General features: G+C 57.5%; 1 protein-coding gene across 5 annotated transcripts in view; it reads left to right on the top strand.

Moving 5' to 3' along the window:
* CCM2 (CCM2 scaffold protein) overlaps window positions 1-17,388 on the top strand; it is a 42,463-nt gene that overhangs the window by 13,014 nt on the left and 12,061 nt on the right. For 2 of the 5 annotated variants that reach the window (XM_058725643.1, XM_058725641.1), the window contains exon 2: window positions 9,264-9,437. The exons of 1 other annotated variant lie outside the window; for it this stretch is intronic. In XM_058725643.1, coding sequence (XP_058581626.1) covers window positions 9,264-9,437 — 174 coding nt within the window. Of the gene's footprint in view, window positions 1-4,771; window positions 4,930-9,263; window positions 9,438-9,458; window positions 10,214-10,668; window positions 12,002-17,388 lie in introns of those variants that run through there. 2 more of the 5 variants (XM_058725642.1, XM_058725646.1) reach the window with 2 other exon arrangements.

The raw sequence follows: 17,388 nt of genomic DNA, 5'->3' as shown, positions 1-17,388 counted from the left end.
CACTTGTGGGCGGTGGGGAGCCTGTGTCGCTGGCTCTGCTCAGCCCGCTGGCCTGTAATAGAGAGGGCCCCGCCCATGGGTGCTCTGGGCTGAGAGCAGACCTGGCCAAAATTGTCCGCGAGACAGACTCCTGAAACAGACCAGCGCTGGTGGAAACAGGACCTGTCTCGTGATTGGACGGGATGGTGGCCCCGTGATTGTGTTGGTCCCCCTGGGACCCCGCGAAGATGCCACCCGTCTCTTCTCTGGAGCCCAATGACTCAACTTCACTCTCCCTCGAGGAGTTGCCGCAGGCGCGGGGCCGCACACAGAAGGGTAAAACGCATGCGTCCTTCGTACTCTGTGCTGACGAACAGCAGATGGACAGAGACTGAAGTGAGAAACAAACTAGTTGAGCCGTAACATACACATAAGCAGAGTAAAAAGACAAACAGGTGGAGAGAACAAGACCTGCAACTTCTAACAGGGAAGGTGAACATCTCGTAAATAACACATGGAAGGCAGAGCAGAGGCCCGGGGCTGAGAGGAGAAACAGGCAAGACGTGGGAACAGACAGCTCATGGAAAGAGAAACGCAAAAGGGTTTTGATGTGTGAAGACACAGCTCAGACTCCTTAGAACAGAAATACAAACCGAGAGCACCTCTGGCCATCAGTCCCTCCCCCCCAGGTCCGCAGAAACCCCCCAGCTGACAGGGCGCCGTGGCATTGACTGAACCAGCATCCCACTTCCGAGGACCACCCAGGGACCTGCTGGCAGCAGTGGGGAGCAGTTTGTGCCCTGAGCCGTGCATCATGGCCACACGCCATGTGTAGGTGCGCGTTCCCCAAACCGCGCTGCGCCCACACGCTGGCTGTCGGGGTGGCATAACTGGAGAGCCCTGTGAGTGGGCCCCAGGACATGCGTGTGGGTGTACTCACTCTGATAGTTTGTAAGTGGTCACCTGGAGGCAAGGAGAGTGGGACCGCTTAGCATAAGCCTCATGACCGCAACCATCCAATGTTCTGTAATATTACAAATTGAATAGAAGCTTCTTAAAATGTCACTTGGAAACGAAAAGCAAAACGTGTATCAAAAATGATGTAGGGGCACCTGGGTGGCTCAGTCGGTTAAGCGTCCGACTCTTGGTTTTGGCTCAGGTTGTGGTCTCACGGTTCGTGGGATGGAGCCCTGTGTGCTCTGGGCTGGCAGTGCAGAGCCTGCTTGGGATGTCTCTCTCTCTGTCTCTCTCTGTCTGTCTCTGCCCCTCCCTGTCTTTCTGCCCCCACCTTCTCTCAAAATAAATAAATAAACTTAAAAAAATGGGTGTAAACCAACAAAAAGGATAACCCCTCAGGGAAGAGTTATTTGAAGTAATTAAACCGTGGACATTTGACGCATGCCCCCAGTGGGTTCTGCACCAAGGACGAGACCTACAAAAAAAGCCCTAAACAAGTTGTTTTCTATGATCGTCTTATTGGTAATAACCCTGGTATCATTTTGCACCTGCTGTGTGTGTTTGAGGATAAAGTGGCAGTGTGCTTGCATTTGCATCGTTACGTGTGGACTCTCGTCATGGAGGCTGGGGCACAGCCTGCCCAGGAAGCTGATCCGTGACCCTGTCATCCCAGATGGATTTGGAACTGTCACTCTGAACTCCTAAGGTCTTTAAATGCAGAAAGCTCATCTCCTCGCTCTGTCACCAAGTCCCCAGAACGAGTGCCAGCAAACACCTCAGTGCTTTCCTGCAGGGGCAGTAGTGCTCCTGGTGGCTCCTCCCCGGTCTGAGCTGTCCCTGAACTGTGCTCCGAGCTGTCCTCCAAGCTGTCCCCGAGCTGTCTCCTGAGCTCTCCACCAAGCTGTCCCTGAGCCATCCTCCGAGCTCTCCCCTGAGCTGTCCCCCAAGCTGCTCCCCTGAGCTGTCCCCTGAGCTCTCCCCTGAGCTGTCCCCTGAGCTCTCCCCCGAGCTCTCCCCCAAGCCATCCCCCGAGCTGTCCCCCAAGCTCTCCCCTGAGCTGTCCCCCGAGCTGTCCCCTGAGCTGTCCCCCAAGCTCTCCCCTGATCTCTCCCCCCAAGCTGTCCCCTGAGCTCTCCCCTAAGCTCTCCCCTGAGCCATCCCCCAAGCTGTCCCCTGAGCTGTCCCCAGGGTCTCCCCCAAGCTGTCCCCTGCCACTGGCCAGAGGGTGGGCTACATGAGCATCCACAAGGCGATGGCCATGGATTGTCCTCAGTTACGTTGGGTGATGATAAAGGATCAGATTTGCTGTGGCTGCTGTGACCAGAGAGAAGGGAGGATGACCGGAGCAAACTCCGGAGCAGCCTGTTTCCTTTAGCTTTGTGCTCAGCTTTTGTCATGGGGGCGGGGAGGGGGGGGTACGCCAGGTGCTCTGTGGTCGCTGTGACGAGCCCCAAAGTGCTAGGACCTGGTCAGACATTGGTGTCCACCTTCCTCCTCTCACATGTCCTCCTCCTCCTCCTCCTCCCCCCTTCCCCTCCCCTCCCTTCCCCTCCTCTCCTCTCCTCATCCCCTCCTCTCCTCTCCTCATCCCCTCCTCTCCTCTCCTCATCCCCTCCTCTCCTCTCCTCATCCCTTCCTCTCCTCTCCTCATCCCCTCCTCTCCTCATCCCCCTCCCCTCCTCCTTTCCCCTCCCGTCCTCCTTTCCCTTCCCCTCCTCCTCCTCCTTTCCCCTTCCCCTCCCTTCCCCCTCTCTTCCCCTTCTCTCCTCATCCCCTCCTTTCCTCACCCCCCTCCCCTCCTCTCCCCAAGAGTTTTTGGGGTATAAACATTCCCCAGCACTGCACATATGAACTTGACCTTGCTCTGCCTGAACTTGATGGACAGTTTGACCTCATATGAACTTTTAGGTTCAAAATAATTGCTCCGCAGAGCTTGACAGGGATGCTTCTGAGCTCCTTCCAGAACGGGAAGCCCTTCCACGTTTTCTTGTCAGAATGCTTTAAGTCCCCTGTTGGAGCCCTGCAGTTTTATGACGCTGGGTCTGCGTGTCTGGGGTCCATCTGTCCCAGTCGGCCTTCGTACAAGGTCTTTTCCAAGTCTGTAGAGCCAGTGTCTTAGCACTGTCTTCAGGATTTGAGTCCCTTCCAGTCTGCCCCCCCTTGACCCTCCTGGGTTGTCATGCCCCTCCCGACCCCTCCTGGGTCGCCATACCCGCCCTTGACCCTATGCTCGCCCTTGTCCCCTCCTGGATCACCTACAGGCTGTGGGTCTGGTGTCCATGGCCTGTAGTGTTTCTTTCTTGTCTTGTTTTTCATGTTTTGCTTTGTGTTCTAGAACAGGGCAAGCAAACTTCCCGTAAAAAGGGACTGGTAGTGCGTATGTTCGGTTTTGTGGCCCAAGAGGGAAAATCAGGGACACGGAGAGGGAACGGATTCCCACAACATCTTCACGGATGAAGTTCAAAGTACGATGATCGTTGAGTACAGTGTTTTTGTGTCACAGCCCTACTGAGAATGGAATTGTTTTGGGGGCTGGTGTGTGTTGTTTAATTGGGGTTCAGCGTTAGCGCCATGGGCACATTGGCCAGATGGTCTACTAGTGGGCTGGTTCCATCCACGCCCTCCCCAGACACCTGCAAGGGGCATGTGTCCGTTCTTGTCTCTGCAGCGTCTGCTAGGTGTTCACTGGCCTGTTTCTTTCTCATCCAGCAGGCAACCGTGGTATGTGTGGGAGCAGGCCACCTGGCAGGTAGGCACTTCCCAGGGCTTCCTGGAGTTGTGCCTGGGTCGGGGGGCCAGCCCGCATCTGCTCTCATCGGCCAGGTGGGGACCAGGGCCATGAGGTCCTGCTTCACGGGGGCGGCTTTGAGGAAGAAGGAGAAATCCGAGGTCAGGCAGCATGCGGCCGCAAGTTCCTAAGGAGATAAAGGGACAGTCCAGCCAGGACCGGGTCTCCTTCCAGCCAGGACCAGGTCTTCTTCCAGCCAGTCTGATACGGCAGCCTTCCTGTGCTATGGCACCTTCTCCATCTGGGGTGCACGGGTGGTAACTGAGGCACAGAGTGATCACCTTGGAGCTTTGGTCTTCTCAGAATCGGGAAGTACTGAACTTTGCCACAGTCTAAATGGAATCACAGGCATTGGCCACTTTCATGGGCAAAAGGCTGTTGAAAGTCAGCACGTGGATTGGGTTCATGCTAATAACAAACCTGTTGTAATTGTTGAGTTTGACTGTTGACCAATGAGCATACGTGCTCGCTCTCACCAGACGCTTAGTTGCTAGCCTTCCCTGTTGGCAGGCTGTTCTGGAATGTTCTGTGCAAGGGCCTTCACCGGCAGCTCACAAGCTTCCGCTTTTCCACATGAGCGGCTTTGACCCCGAAGACGTTGACGGGAACTTGCTCAGAGACATGCTCTTCAGGGTCACAGTGGGGGCCCCAGCTCAGGAGCCTGGGGGGGGGGGAGGCTGAGGGCCAGGAGGCACCCCCCAGCGGTGGAGGGGGGAGCCCCGTGGGCTCTGGGTTTGCTCACTCACTCTTGTTTGCGCTGGTGCAGGATTGCAGTCATGCGGTTTGGTCGAGCCGTGGCCCCGGCTGGAAGCGTGGGGAGGCTGCCCGTGTGCCCTGCTGGATACGCTGAGGCAGTGAGGGTGTGGCTCCGCTCCCGTCTGTCCGTGCCCGCGGCTGTTCTCGGGCTTTGCGGGCACTTAGACGTGCTGCCCACCTCTCATGCTGTTGACAGAGCTGAACGGCTTCAGTGGGTTTGCAGAAGGAAGCTGTGGTCTCCATCTTCCTGTTTCTCATACGTGTCTTTCGGGGGGAGGGCTGCCATCCGAGCGTGTTTTCATCACGATCAGGAGTGAGCAGAGGAGGGAGGAGCAAACGGCCAGTGCAGGGAGGAACCAGTGCTCTTCCCAAGTCCCTCCCTAAAGTTCCTCCCCGAAGTCCCTGTTCGGACACACCTGCTGGCCGGCCCGTGTCCCATGGAGAACGAGGTAGGTGTCGGCCCTGTGGGGCTGGAGCCAGCGAGGATGATGGCGTGGGCCTGGGCCGCCCCGGGCCCCCCCACTCCTGCTTTGGGAAGAGGGGAGGAGGGTTCTTGTGGCTTCCGGGTCTGAGAAGTGGTGGCTGGTAGCGGATGGTGAGTGATGCCGTCGTCATAACTCAAGAGGCAGGAGGCCTCAGGTGTCCCGTGTGCAGGGGACGGTGGTCGGCTGGGACCCAGGATCTGAGCTGGAAAGCGAATCAGGGAAAGGATGAAGAGAAAGCACATGTACATGTGTGGCCAGGATCTTGTGGGTGACGCCCGTGGGTGGCCTGCATGTCTGCAGCCATGGGGACCCAGGCCTGCGGGAGGCCCGAGGGCATGGGCTGTGTCCTATTGGCAGGAACTTAGTACTGAAGATGATTTAGAAAGCTTATCTGTTGGGGTTCCCAGCTGGCTCAGTTGGAAGGGTGAGCGGCTCTTGCTGTCGGGGTCGTTAGTTTGAGCCCCACATTGAGGCTGAAAAATAAAATCTTAAAAAAAAAAAAAAGATGAGCAGTGTTGCAGCACAGGTGTGAGACGAAGGCGCTATGTGTGTGTGTCTGGACGCTCACCGCAGGGGGTTTCCACTTAGCCGCGTGTGCCTGGGGCAGATGTGAGTCTATCGGGCAGGAGCCGCTGTCGTGCCCAGCTGGACAGAAGCGTAGCCTCGGGGCCTTCTACCTGACTCCCACTCTGGCTCCAGTGCCTCCTCCAGTGTCGACCACAGCCCCGCATGGCCCCTACCACCGTGCACAGCTGCCCCAGTGCCGGGCACGAACGAGGTACTCATTACACATTTGCTCAGTGCTGAACTTAAGGATGCCATGGCCTTGCACTTGGGGTGGGTTCTGTATCATTAGGTAAAGGATTAAATACAGTACGTCCTTGAGAATGCCTGCACCTGCACGGAGGCGCCCCCGTGCTCAGCGCGTCCCCTCCCTTCTGGGGCTGCTGGGGACTTTGTGCAGAGCACACTGAGCTCCGAGTTGTGCACACGCGGCCAGGTGGTATGTGTTGCCTTACGATTATGTTGCCTTAAGATTAATGTAGGTTCCCAGTAGAGACCACTGTCCCCTGGTTCTGTCAGAGATACACAGCAGGCATCATTTTTTATTGTGGATTTAATGCCTGTTCACCTGCTCTGGGCTGACTCCCCTGCCTGACTGCGCCTTCTCGATGTAAGAATTGTGTCATCTACCCATGGGGCCTGCCTGTTGGCCGGTCAGCACAGGCACTGAGTGTTCACCAGCTAGTATCCTGCTCTCCCAAGCGCTGAGGTCCTGTGCGGGGTCCCGTGCAGCAGAGGCTGATGGTGTGGGGCTCAGTAGGGGGACGGTGGCCCCTGGGCAGTAGGAGGTGGCTGTCCTGGTTTCCTCTGCCTGCAGGGGCCAGACAGGTGCTGTTTATAGGCCCGCAGAGGGCCTGCCCTGAGAGCGGCCTGCAGGGGGAGGCCCGGGTCCCTCGCAGCACAGACCGTGTGCGCAGACTAACTCTATGAGCTGTGTCTCAACCTGAAAGTAACACTGCGGGTCACGTGTGATCAGTGCGCCTGGTAATCTGGCCTGGGCTTCGTGGCGAGAAGCTGACCTTGGCAAACCTCTCCTCTCAGAGGTCAGTTCCCGTTGCTCCCAGGTGCCGCAGCTGGTTGTGATCCAGGAGTGTGAGCTCTGCGGGGCTGCCAAGTGGAGGTGGTATGGGGACAGACGTCAGCATCTGTGCAGATTGTAGGTTTCAAGAAGGTTGAGGTTTTTGTGTGCTGCCTCAGTTTTTCCGCAGCCCTGGGGCAGTGCACACCTGTCACAGGGCCTGGGAGGTGCTCTGTGTTCAGAAGCCAGTGATCAGGAAGGGCCCTGATGACGAGGGTGCGGGCCAGGGTGGTGGCCACAGTCCAGTGTGGCCCGCCTGGAGTGGGGCTGGTGAGACGCGGTGTTCGCTCTACTAAATTTCCAGGGTTGTTTTCAACTTGAAGTTTACTGTTGGTGTCGGGCCAATTGTGGGTGACTGTTTCCCACCGTTCCCTGTGGGAGTTGCACACAGTGCCCACCTGCTCTGATGCCCCCAGGCTTTCACCCAGAGCACCCCCACTCTCAGCCACTCCCCAAAACTGTGTGGGGCTGGAACCCCCTGGGGTCCACCCAGACCCCAGGGGCAGGTGGGCTCCTTGGAGATGCTCTGTCTCTTTTCAGTCCGTCATGTGCCTGTGGTGGCCGTGTTCCGGTGACACCAGGCATCTATCTTGTCTCAGCTGAATCACTGGCAGGAGCTGTGCTTGTCCTTACGTAAGACACTTAGTGAGATGGAAGGTTCGAAATACAGATGAGAGTAGAGACAAGTACGTGAAGCTCCGCGTGGACATCATCCAGCTTCCATGGTAGCCCTGTGGGCCTCCTTCCTTATTCCACTCACCCCTGGCAAGAGCGCTGAGGCCTTCCATGGAGGGGGCATGGGGAGTGGGAGGAGAGGGGTGCTCCAGGGCAAGAGGGAGATGCTCCAGGGGAGGAGGAGATGCTCCAGGGCAGGGGGGAGGTGCTCCAGGGTGGGGGATGAGGTGCTCAGGAGAGGAGGAGTTGCTCCAGGGTGTGGGGGAGGTGCTCCCGGGCATGGAGGGGGTGCTCCAGGGGAAGAGGAGGTGCTTCAGGGAGGGAGGACGTGCTACAGGGCAGGGAGTAGGTGCTCCAGGGGAGGGGGAGGTGCTCCTGGGTGTGGGGGAGGTGCTTTAGGGCGGGGAAGAGGTGCTCCAGGGCAGGGGGGAGGTGCTCCAGGGCAGGGAGGGGGAAGTACTCCAGGGCGGGGGAGAGGTGCTCCAGGGTAGGAGGAGGTGCTCCAGGGCAGGGAGGGGGTGTTCCAGGGCAGGAAGGAGGTGCTCCAGGGGAGGAGGTGCTCCAGGGGAGGGGGGAGGTGCTCCAGGGCATGGAGGGGATGCTCCAAGGGAGGAGGAGATGCTCCAGGGGAGGGGGAAGTGCTCCAGGGCAGGGGGGAGGTGCTCCAGGGCAGGGAGGGGGTACTTCAGGGGAGGGGGAGGTGCTCCTGAGGTAGGAGGAGGTGTTCCAGGGCAGGGAGGGAGTGCTCCAGGGCAAGGGGGAGGTGCTCCAGGGAGGGGATGAGGCCGCGTAGCAGAATGTGCTGGTGGGTGCAGGTGTGCTGAGAGGCACCGAGGCCTTGCCTGCCTTTGCTGGGGGGTGGTCCCTGCCCCTCTTCACCTCTGCCCGCGAGGCTGACGGGCTGGGGAGGAGCCTCACAGCTTCAGAGGTCATGGTGGTGGGATTTGTGTGGGATTTGTCCTACGGCCCTATCCCGTGCATAGGGGACACAGAAGCAAGAGCTTGTGAGGAATGTTCTGTGGTGTCGGCCTCCAGCTATTTCCGTGAGTGTGGGTCCAGGCTGGGCCTTGGGTCTCGGCTGCATTAGGGCGCCAGGCCACATAGGCTGGCGAGCTGCCCTCTTGGACTGATGGGACGCTGCTTCACAGTGAGGCTGTGCGTGGGTTTTCTCTGGTTTGCGTTCCTTCGGGCTGGCTGGACACAGTGCGCCTCGGTATCTGTGTGCGGGCGTGCGGCGACTGTGGTGTGACTGTGTGAGCATCTGTGCCCAGGCGTTGAGGGGCTTTCCTGCAGAGTCACAGGGAGGGGACCTCAGGCCTGTTCCTGGGGCTGCCAGGTCAGGCTGACTTGTTGGCCGCACCCCCTTGCTCATGCTCTGTGGGTTGACTTTGGTTGTAGGGTTGGGCTCCAGGGGAGACCCCGATCGGCGTGTGGGTCGCCCCGTGCTGGTCAGCACCCGGGGTCAGCGAGGCCCTGGACGAGGGAAGGGAACGCAGAGTGCACGTGTCGAAAAGAGGCGGGTAGGCATGGGGCTGTTGTGCTGCAGCCTTTGTGAGGCCATGACACCTGCTCGGGGTCCTGGGGTGAAGTGACCTGCTGGTGTCAGGGGGTTGGGTGGCACTACATTCCTGTCTTCTGAGGAGCCCCCTTCCCGTTCTCTTCTTAGCCATGAGGTCACTTGCCTGGACAATGGGCCGTTGTCCTTCTGGGTGTCTGTGAGTGGGTAAGGGACGGGCCTGCGTGCACCTGCGTGTCTGTGATGGATGAGGGATGGCCCCCCTGTACACCTGCGTGTCTGTGAGTGGGTGAGGGACGGGCCCCCACCCCGGTGCGCACTGGCCCTTGGCCTGTGCATTCCAGGCCCACAAGTGTGGCCCCTATGTGTGGGGACCGTGCTTGGTGGCTTCAGCTTGTTAGCCGTGGTGGCAACACAAAGCCTTCAGGAATAATGAACTCCAATCCTTGCCGTTTCTGCCCGCAGCCCGGGATTGTGTCGCCGTTTAAACGAGTATTCCTAAAAGGTGAAAAGAGTAGAGATAAGAAAGCCCATGAGAAGGTGACAGAGAGGCGCCCTCTGCACACTGTGGCTCTGTCCCTGCCTGAGCGCGTGGAGCCTGACAGACTGCTGAGCGACTACATCGAGAAGGAGGTGAAGGTAAGTCCGGCCACAGGACGTGCTGCCCAGTGCTCACGCCACGCTGCTCTGCCCGCTGTCCCGCCTCGGTGGCCTGTGGGGACTGTGCCCACGCTCCAGCCTCCTGCCTTCTGGCCCCATTTCCGGCTCTTTCCACCGGAGCAGCCTCCTCCTTTCTCTCGAGGGCGGGCGGGCATGCGTGTTCTGTGTGTCATGGTCATGGCCTGAACCTTGTCAAATCCCGTGCTCGCTGGGTGGACACGAGCCAGAGGGGGGCCGCGGCCTCAAGGTCAGGGAGGTGTGGAGGGGGCTCCTCCAGGACCATGGCCCCCGTGCTCAGAGAGGGAGCACGGTGTGCGGAGGGGATGCATGGCGGTCCAGCCTGACCCCCAGGTCAGAAACGCCTTGGGCCAACGTGTGTCCCTAGAGGGGGTTCCACTCTGGCCGGGCCATCAGGTGACAGGGAGGTGGGCGGTGTCCCAGGCAGACACATGGGATTGGGGAGGCTCAGACGTGGGGACGCCTGGCATGGAGGAGGGTTTGGGCGACCCAGAGTGAAGACGGGGAGTCAAGCCAGCCTATGCACAGAGTGGAAGGTGCATCCCCGCGGCCTGCTGTCTGCGTGCTGACCCGGTTACCACCCCGCCGCCCATGCACGGCTTCTGTCAGGGGCTCTGAGGTTCGTATACATTTGAGGAAAGGTGACCTCAAGATGGAGCCCGAGACAGGCACAAGCAAACGTGGATGTGACAGCAGCCGTGCAGGACACAGTGGGAAAGTGGAATGTTCTGGAAGAGGTAAGAGGAGATACTGCGAACTGTGAGGTGACAGGATCCACTTTTAAATAAAGGGCTGAAGACCAGAGCCTTTGGGACAAAAGGATGTCAGTGTGTGTCTTGTGGATGAAAATCAGGAGAGGCACTGGGAAAGAATAATGGGAAGATGAAGAGATAGGAAGGTTGTCAACAGGAGACGGAAAGGGAGCCAGAGGAGATGAGAGGTCGGTCCAGGAGGCCCATCAGGTGTGGAGGAGGAGAGGTGGCCTCCGGACCGTGAAGTGGGACCTGTGCCAGCCGCCAGTGTGACCTCGCGGGACACGGGCCCCCGTTGGGAGGGGACACAGTGTGAGGGTGGAGATGTGGGCCCAGAGCCTAGGCTCCAGCCCAGGCAGGAGCCCAGACCCCTGTGAGAGTGTGTGGACTGGCCGCGGCAGCACTGGGACAAGGGACAGGCTGGTTTTGTGTGGTTGCAGGAAGAACTGGGAAGAGTCGGAGCCACGTGAGGAGGGCAGAACAGGTGCTGGGGAAGGTGGCCTGCATTAAACCACAGAGTAAGGTTAGGGATTTCTGCTGCACGTCCTTGTCCCTCTTACCATGACGACTGAAGTCCTGGGCGTCATCCGTGCAGTGACAGTGAGAAAGCTCTGCAAGGTTGGCAGAGGGCAGAGCCCCAGGGGCCTGTGGGCCCGACAGGAGGCCCCTGGTATCTCTCTCTCCACCTGTATCCCAGGCTTGGAGCCAAAGAGGCTGGCAACCCAGAGACACCCACAGGTGTGGACACACCCCAACAGAAGCCGCTCCCTCTGGCCTGAAGACCAGGAAGGCGATGGTCTAGCAGGACAGACAATGTCTAAGAACAAACATGGTGGGAAAGCCTGAGGCCCCAGCTCTGCCCCGCCACCGAACAAGGGTGAATGGGGGCCCGTGCCCTCCCTGGGAACAGGGACTTTCGCCCCCAATGAACCCAGGGGACACTAGGGTGTCTGGGGGCCCTGGGGGAGCCGGAGCGCCCTTCATTGCCCAGTGGGAAAGAGGAGCGCCCTGGATGGCCTCTGTGGGACCAGAGCACACTTCCCAGTGTGGGTGTCGTTAGAGTCCTGGAGGGGGCACCGAGAAGCTGTTTGGGGCAAAAGACAAACCTAGAGATTTGAGAAGCCAAGCACAGCACGAGTGGTTCACACCCACACGTCATCAGGGAACTTCTGATGAGCAGGGACGGGGAGGACCACGTTGTCCACAGGGAGAACAGAGGACAGCAGCCACGGGGCCCAGGGTCAAGGTGGAAAAGATGGCGGCCAGCAGGTGGACCGCCTCCTTGAGCCCCGCCACATGTAGCAGGAGGACAGGGTGGTTTGAATTGCGCTGTACCTAGTGACCATGCTCAGCGGCCCATCCAGAACCTTCCATCCAGAAGCCTCCAGGCCCCCGTGCTCTCCCTGGAGTGCTCTCTCCGGCGTTTGGAGAATCGACACCAGTTCCACACGGTGTCTCCCGGGAAGAATGAAGGGGACAACTTCCTTTGTGAAGGGATGAGGGGCTGGCTCAGTTTTCCGAGGGAGCCACAGCCCAAGCCCGCACCTGTATGTACAAAATGTCACTTGGAATGGGCAGGGCCGGCTGACACGAACCTGTCCCTGGGCCACATGCCAGGGCTGACTTGGCTCCCTCGCGGGACGGCGCCTTTCGGGACCACAGAGTCTGCCGCTGTGATGAGGACTGCTGTGTGCTGGCATGTTCCCGGGTACTTGAGCCAAGCTAGAGCCTCCGCCTTCCGTCAGCTGCATGTGGGCATCGCGAGGCCATAGGGTGAGCTAAGGGGAGCCCCGCGCGTCTATGGGGTCCCGGGGCTCTGCGGTAAGACCGTGATCGTGCTTGGGCATGGGATGTGTTTGCCCAAAGAGCAGCTGCCAGCTGGTGCCGAGCTGGGCTCAGCTCTCACAGAGAGTCTGTCCGGTTCACTTGTGCGGGCCACGGCCATAGCCACGTACCAGGCACCAGTGGTTTTGCAGGAGCTGGGCACAAGGCGGGGCCCAGTATCCTGGAGCCATGTAGGGCCTGGAGGGCAGCACTTCTCTGCTTTTGCGAGTGGCAGCGACCTGTTCTTGCTTTGGTACTGTGGCCAGGGACAGCTGTGGGATGAATTCCAGGGGCTTCCGTGCGGCCGTTTGTGTGCCAGCAGCTCCTGCTTGCCCGTGGCACAGGGGACGTGGGTCTGGACCCTGAGGTTGCACCCTGTGCTCACCTGGGCCCGGCCCCTGTGCGGTGTCCCAGACTTGCCTTTCCAAACCTGTGAAGGGTTTCCTGTTCCCCAGGGTGCCCCGGGGTGCCCAGGGGTGTGGCGAGTCTGCCTGTACTGTGGGCGCCTTCTCCTGGGACTGCGTCTGCTCTGGCCCCGCTTCTGGTCTGGAAGCGGCTCACGCCCTCTGTGTGGTCCTTGTCTGTGTGCTGTGCGTGTGCGCTAGGTGGTGCCCCGGCTTTACATCCCCAGCTGCTTGGTGCTGTCTGACTCTGCTCCCTGAGTCCCGTCGTCCCCTCGCTCCAGGGTGTCTCATGCGGTCACCTGCACCTTCACGGAGCCCCTCGTGGTGCCACTGCCTCCATTCCAGCGCACCTTCCAAAGCTGGGTGTCCACCTGGCCCTCCCAAGGGGCGGGGATAGCAGCAGCCTGGGGGTCCCTCTTACATGGGGGCCCTGGCCACCACAGCCACGGTGCAATGTCCCCTGCATTGAGTGCGGCCCTCACTCTTGCTGAGCCGCTGACAGCCGGACCAGTGGCGTTTGTGCCGTGGGGAGAGGCCCATAGCCCGTCAGCGTTCAGTCTCTAGACGTGTTCTGTTGAGATCTGACTGAGGCCAGACCCTGGGAAGGGTGAAGGGTAGTGAAACGTGCCCATCCCATTTGAGGCCTGAGTGTCGTTGCCCAGCAGGGGGTGTGTACATGCCTGTGTGTGCGTGTGTGTTGGGGGGGGGGGGTTGTCTGTCTTCCGACAAGTGGGGATGGGCCACTTCTGCAGGCCTGGGGCATCGAGAAGACATTTAGGTCCCCACGTGCACCTCCCTGTGTCCCCCTCCCCGTATGAAAGCCCTGCCCTCCCGCCAGGCCGGCCCCGCCTGCCATGGGGTATCGCTGATCGAGTCCCGCACGGGGTGGACGTCGTCAAGAGGCCAGCCTGGGGTCAGCTGCAAATGGACTTGTATTGTGTCCCCTCGGCAGGGAGTTTTGGAAGCACCTTCCATGTCTGGAGCGTGAGCTTGCCAGCACACCGCTGTGGTCCCCGTGAGGGTGGTGGGAAGGCGGTGGGGTCAGCGGTGCCCGACACGGCCTGGCTCTATCATCTTGCCCCTCGCTGGTGCCAGGCCACCGGGCACATGACTGCCAGTCAGACGTCCCCTCGGTCTGTCATGCTTCATCATCTTGGCCCTGCTGTGGTGGCACCCTGGGTGTGCTGTGGGTGTGGGCCAGCTGCCAGGCCTGCAGGGGTGGCCAGGGACCTTGCAGGACCTTGGGAAGGGTGTGGTGAGAACTGGCCAGGCCACCCTGTTTCACCAAGACCCACTCGACCGCGAAGAAGATCTCGAATGAGGACTCACCTATGAAGGAAGTAGACTTCTCTTTGGAGATCCGCTGGCCTGAGTCTGAAGCTTGGTGGCGCTAAGAGGAAGGGAGGATATGGGCGGCGTTGTCCCCGCCCCCCGCCTCCCCCCCCGCCGCCCCCCCGCGGCTGCAGGGAAGCAGGGCAGTCCCCGCGATATCCCGCACACGCAGAACTGGGACACGTTCACTTCAGCCAAGCACTGAAGCTAGGAGTGCTAGTTAACACCCAGTATCATGTTGATGGTGATTCGAGACATTTCTAGCAAATGAAGTGAGTAAAGTTAACGTGGTCATTTTTTATCCTGGTAAAACATACACGACAAAATTTGTCACATTAACCACGTTTGAGTGTGTGTTTTGGTGGCACAAAGGACACTCACGTTTATGTGCAGCCCCTGCCACCATCTGTGTCTGGAACGTTCTCATCTCCCCAAACTGAAGCTCCGTCCCCGTGGAACCCCAGCTTCCCGGCCCCCGGCACCCCCCATTCTGCTGTGGGACCTCTGACACGTGGAACCTTGCAGTGTGTGTCCCTCCGTGTCTGGCTCGGTCCACCCGGCGCCACGTCCCCCAGTTGTGGCTGTGTTGTTGGAGGTGTCAGAGTCTCTCCTCATGGCTGGGTGCGTGCCGGCGTGTATACGCACATTTTACTTATTACCCCTCATCCAGCAGGGCAGTGGGTGGTGTCCGTCTTGTCTGACCGTTGTGAATAGCGCTGCTGTGAACACGGGGACAAATGTCTGCTCAAGTCTCTGCTGTGGCTCCGTTGTGTTAAAATGTACATAACGAAGTCTCCCACCTCAGCCGTCTATGAGCACACAGTTCAGAGGATTGAGTACATCCACGCCGCTCCGCAGCTGCCGCCACCGTCCGGCTCCGTCACTCTGTCCTCTCGTAAACCTGAAGCTGTCCCCACACAGCACCTCCCCGCTCCCCTGCCCCAGCCCCAGGGAGCCCCCGTTGTGTCTTCTGTCTCTGTGGTTCTGACCGCTCCGAGTGCCTCATCTAAGTGGCATCACACAGCGTTTGTTTTTTTTGTGACTGGCTTATGTCACCTGGCGTAGTGTCCTCACAGTCCACCCTGCACCTTATGGCACGATTTCCTTCCTTGTTTTGTTTTCTTTTGTTGTTGTTTATTTATTTTTGAGAGAGAGAGAGAGAGAGAGAGCATGATCAGGGGAGGGGCAGAGAGAGAGGGGGGCAGAGAATCCCAAGCAGGCCCTGCGCTGTCAGCACAGAGTCTGACACAGGGCTCGAACTCACGAAACCCTGAGATGATGACCTGAGCCAAAAACGAGTTGGATGCTAACTGACCGAGCCCCCAGGTGTCCCGGGGTGCACCTTCCTTCTTAGGCTAACTCACTTTCCATTGCGTGGATAGACTCCGTGTTGCCTCCAGCCTGAAGCTCTGTGGTTCGTGCTGCTGTGGACGTGGGTGTGCGTATCTTTTTGAGATCCTGCTCTCCAGTCTTGTGGGTGTAGACCCGGGAGTGGAATACTGTGATTTGATTTTTCATTTCTTGAGGAGCCAACACACAGTTTTCCCCAGCAGCCACACCATTTCCCACCAACAGTGCACAGGGCTCCAGTCCTGCACGTCCTTGCCAGCACAGCATTGTTTTGTTTTGTTTTTAAATTTTTTTAAATGTTTGTTTATTTTTGAGAGACAGAGCACGAGCGGGGGAGGGGCAGAGAGAGGAGGCAGAATCCAAAGCAGGCTCCAGGCTTGGAGCTGTCAGCACAGAGCCCGATGCGGGGCTCGAACTCACAAACCGTGAGATCATGACCTGAGCCGAAGTCGGACCCTTAACCGGCTGAGCCGCCCGGTCTCCCCTAAAACATTTTAGAACAAGTGTGTGTCTCCCTGCAGAGCTGCCTGGCACCTGCAGACAGCTGTTGAAAGCAGCTTTTCTGAAGTTTAGTCCGCTTGACTTGCACCTGCTGCTGTGTGCGGTGCGCATTTCCACCAGTTTCCTCCTCGAGGGGAGGTGAGCAGGTGATTGCCTGGCATAGCCCTGGGCAGACCAGCCTGAGCCTCCGTGTTTATCTTGCTCGTGCTCAGTGACTCCGTGTTTACCTTGCTCGCGCTTGGTGATCTTCAGAGTAACCTACCTGCTCGGTTCCCCGGTCAGAGAGGGCTCTGCATATAAACACAGTTTGATTTTTTCTTTCCCAGTCTGTGCCTCTAATTTCCTTTTCTTGTCTCGTTGCCTTAGCTAGGACTTCCAATACAGCGTTGAAAAGCAGTGGTGAGAGGGGACATCCGTGTCTTTTTCCTGTTGTAAGTGATGTTCAAGCATGTCACCGTTAGTTATGATGATAGCTGTAAGGTTTTTGTTCATGCTCTGTATCAGGTTGAGGAAGTTTCTTTCTGTTCCTCCTTTGATGAGTGTTTTTGTCACGAACGGGTGTTGGATGTTGCCAAAGGTTTTTTCTGTGTCTGTTGATATGATCATATGATTTTCTGTTTAGTCTGTTGATGTGTGATGGATTACATTAATTTATTTCTGAATTTGGAATCAGCCTTGCCTACCTTGGATAAATGCCACTTAGTCATTGTGCGTAATTATCTTTATACCTTGTTGGATTCAATTTGCTAATATTTTATTGAGGATTTTTGCATTTATGTTTATGAGAAATACTGATGTGTAGTTTTTCTTTTCTTGTAGGATCTTTGATTTTGATACTAGGGTAATGCCACCTCATAGAATGGGTTAGGAAATGTTTTCTCTGGTTTTATTTTCCAGAAGAGATTATAGAGTGTTGGTATCATTTCTTCCTTCAGCGTGTGCTAGGATTCACTCGTGAACGTGTCTGGGCCTGGTGCTTTCTGTTTTAGAAGGTTTTAAATTGAATCAATTACTGTAATAGATCTATTATGCCTATTCAGATTATCCATTTCTCTTTAGGTGAATTTTGATAGTTGGGTCTTGCAAAGAATTTCATTGTGATTTGAGAACATACTGTGTGCGGTTTGTAGTCTTTTAAATTTAAGGTGTATTTGATGGCCCAGAATGTGCTGCCCCTTGGTGAATGTTCACGTGAGCTTAGGAAAAATGTGTGCTCTACAGCTGTCCGTTGAAGTCGTCTGTAGATACCAGTTATATCCTGTTGATTGAGGGTGTTGAGTTCACCTGTGTCCTCACTGATTTTCTGCCTGTTGAGTCTTTCCATTTCTGATAGAGAGGGGGTTGAAGCCTCTGGTTACAGTTGTAGATTCATTTATTTCTCCTTGCAGTTCTTAGTTTTTACCCTGTGTATTTTGATGCTCTGTTGTTGGGTACGTATATGTTAAGGATTGCCACATCTTCTTAGAGAACTGTTTTCATTATGTAAGGCCCCACTTAAAAAAAATTTTTTTTTTTTTTTTTAGACTGTGTGCGCACAAACCAGGGAGAGGAGTGGTGGGGGTTAGGGGGTGGGCAGGGAGAGGATCTTAAGGCATGGAGCTTGATCCCATGACCCTGGGATCATGACCTGAGCCAAAATCAAGTGTTGGATGCCCAACCAACTGAGCCACCCAAGGCCCCTTTGTGTTTTACTTTTTTTTTTTTTTTTTTTTTTTGAGAGAGCACAAGCTGGGGTGGGGCAGAGAGAGA

Source organism: Neofelis nebulosa, chromosome 4 (genome assembly GCF_028018385.1).
Source record: "Neofelis nebulosa isolate mNeoNeb1 chromosome 4, mNeoNeb1.pri, whole genome shotgun sequence".
Taxonomy (NCBI): domain Eukaryota; kingdom Metazoa; phylum Chordata; class Mammalia; order Carnivora; family Felidae; genus Neofelis; species Neofelis nebulosa.
This window is presented reverse-complemented; position numbering and strand designations above follow the sequence as displayed.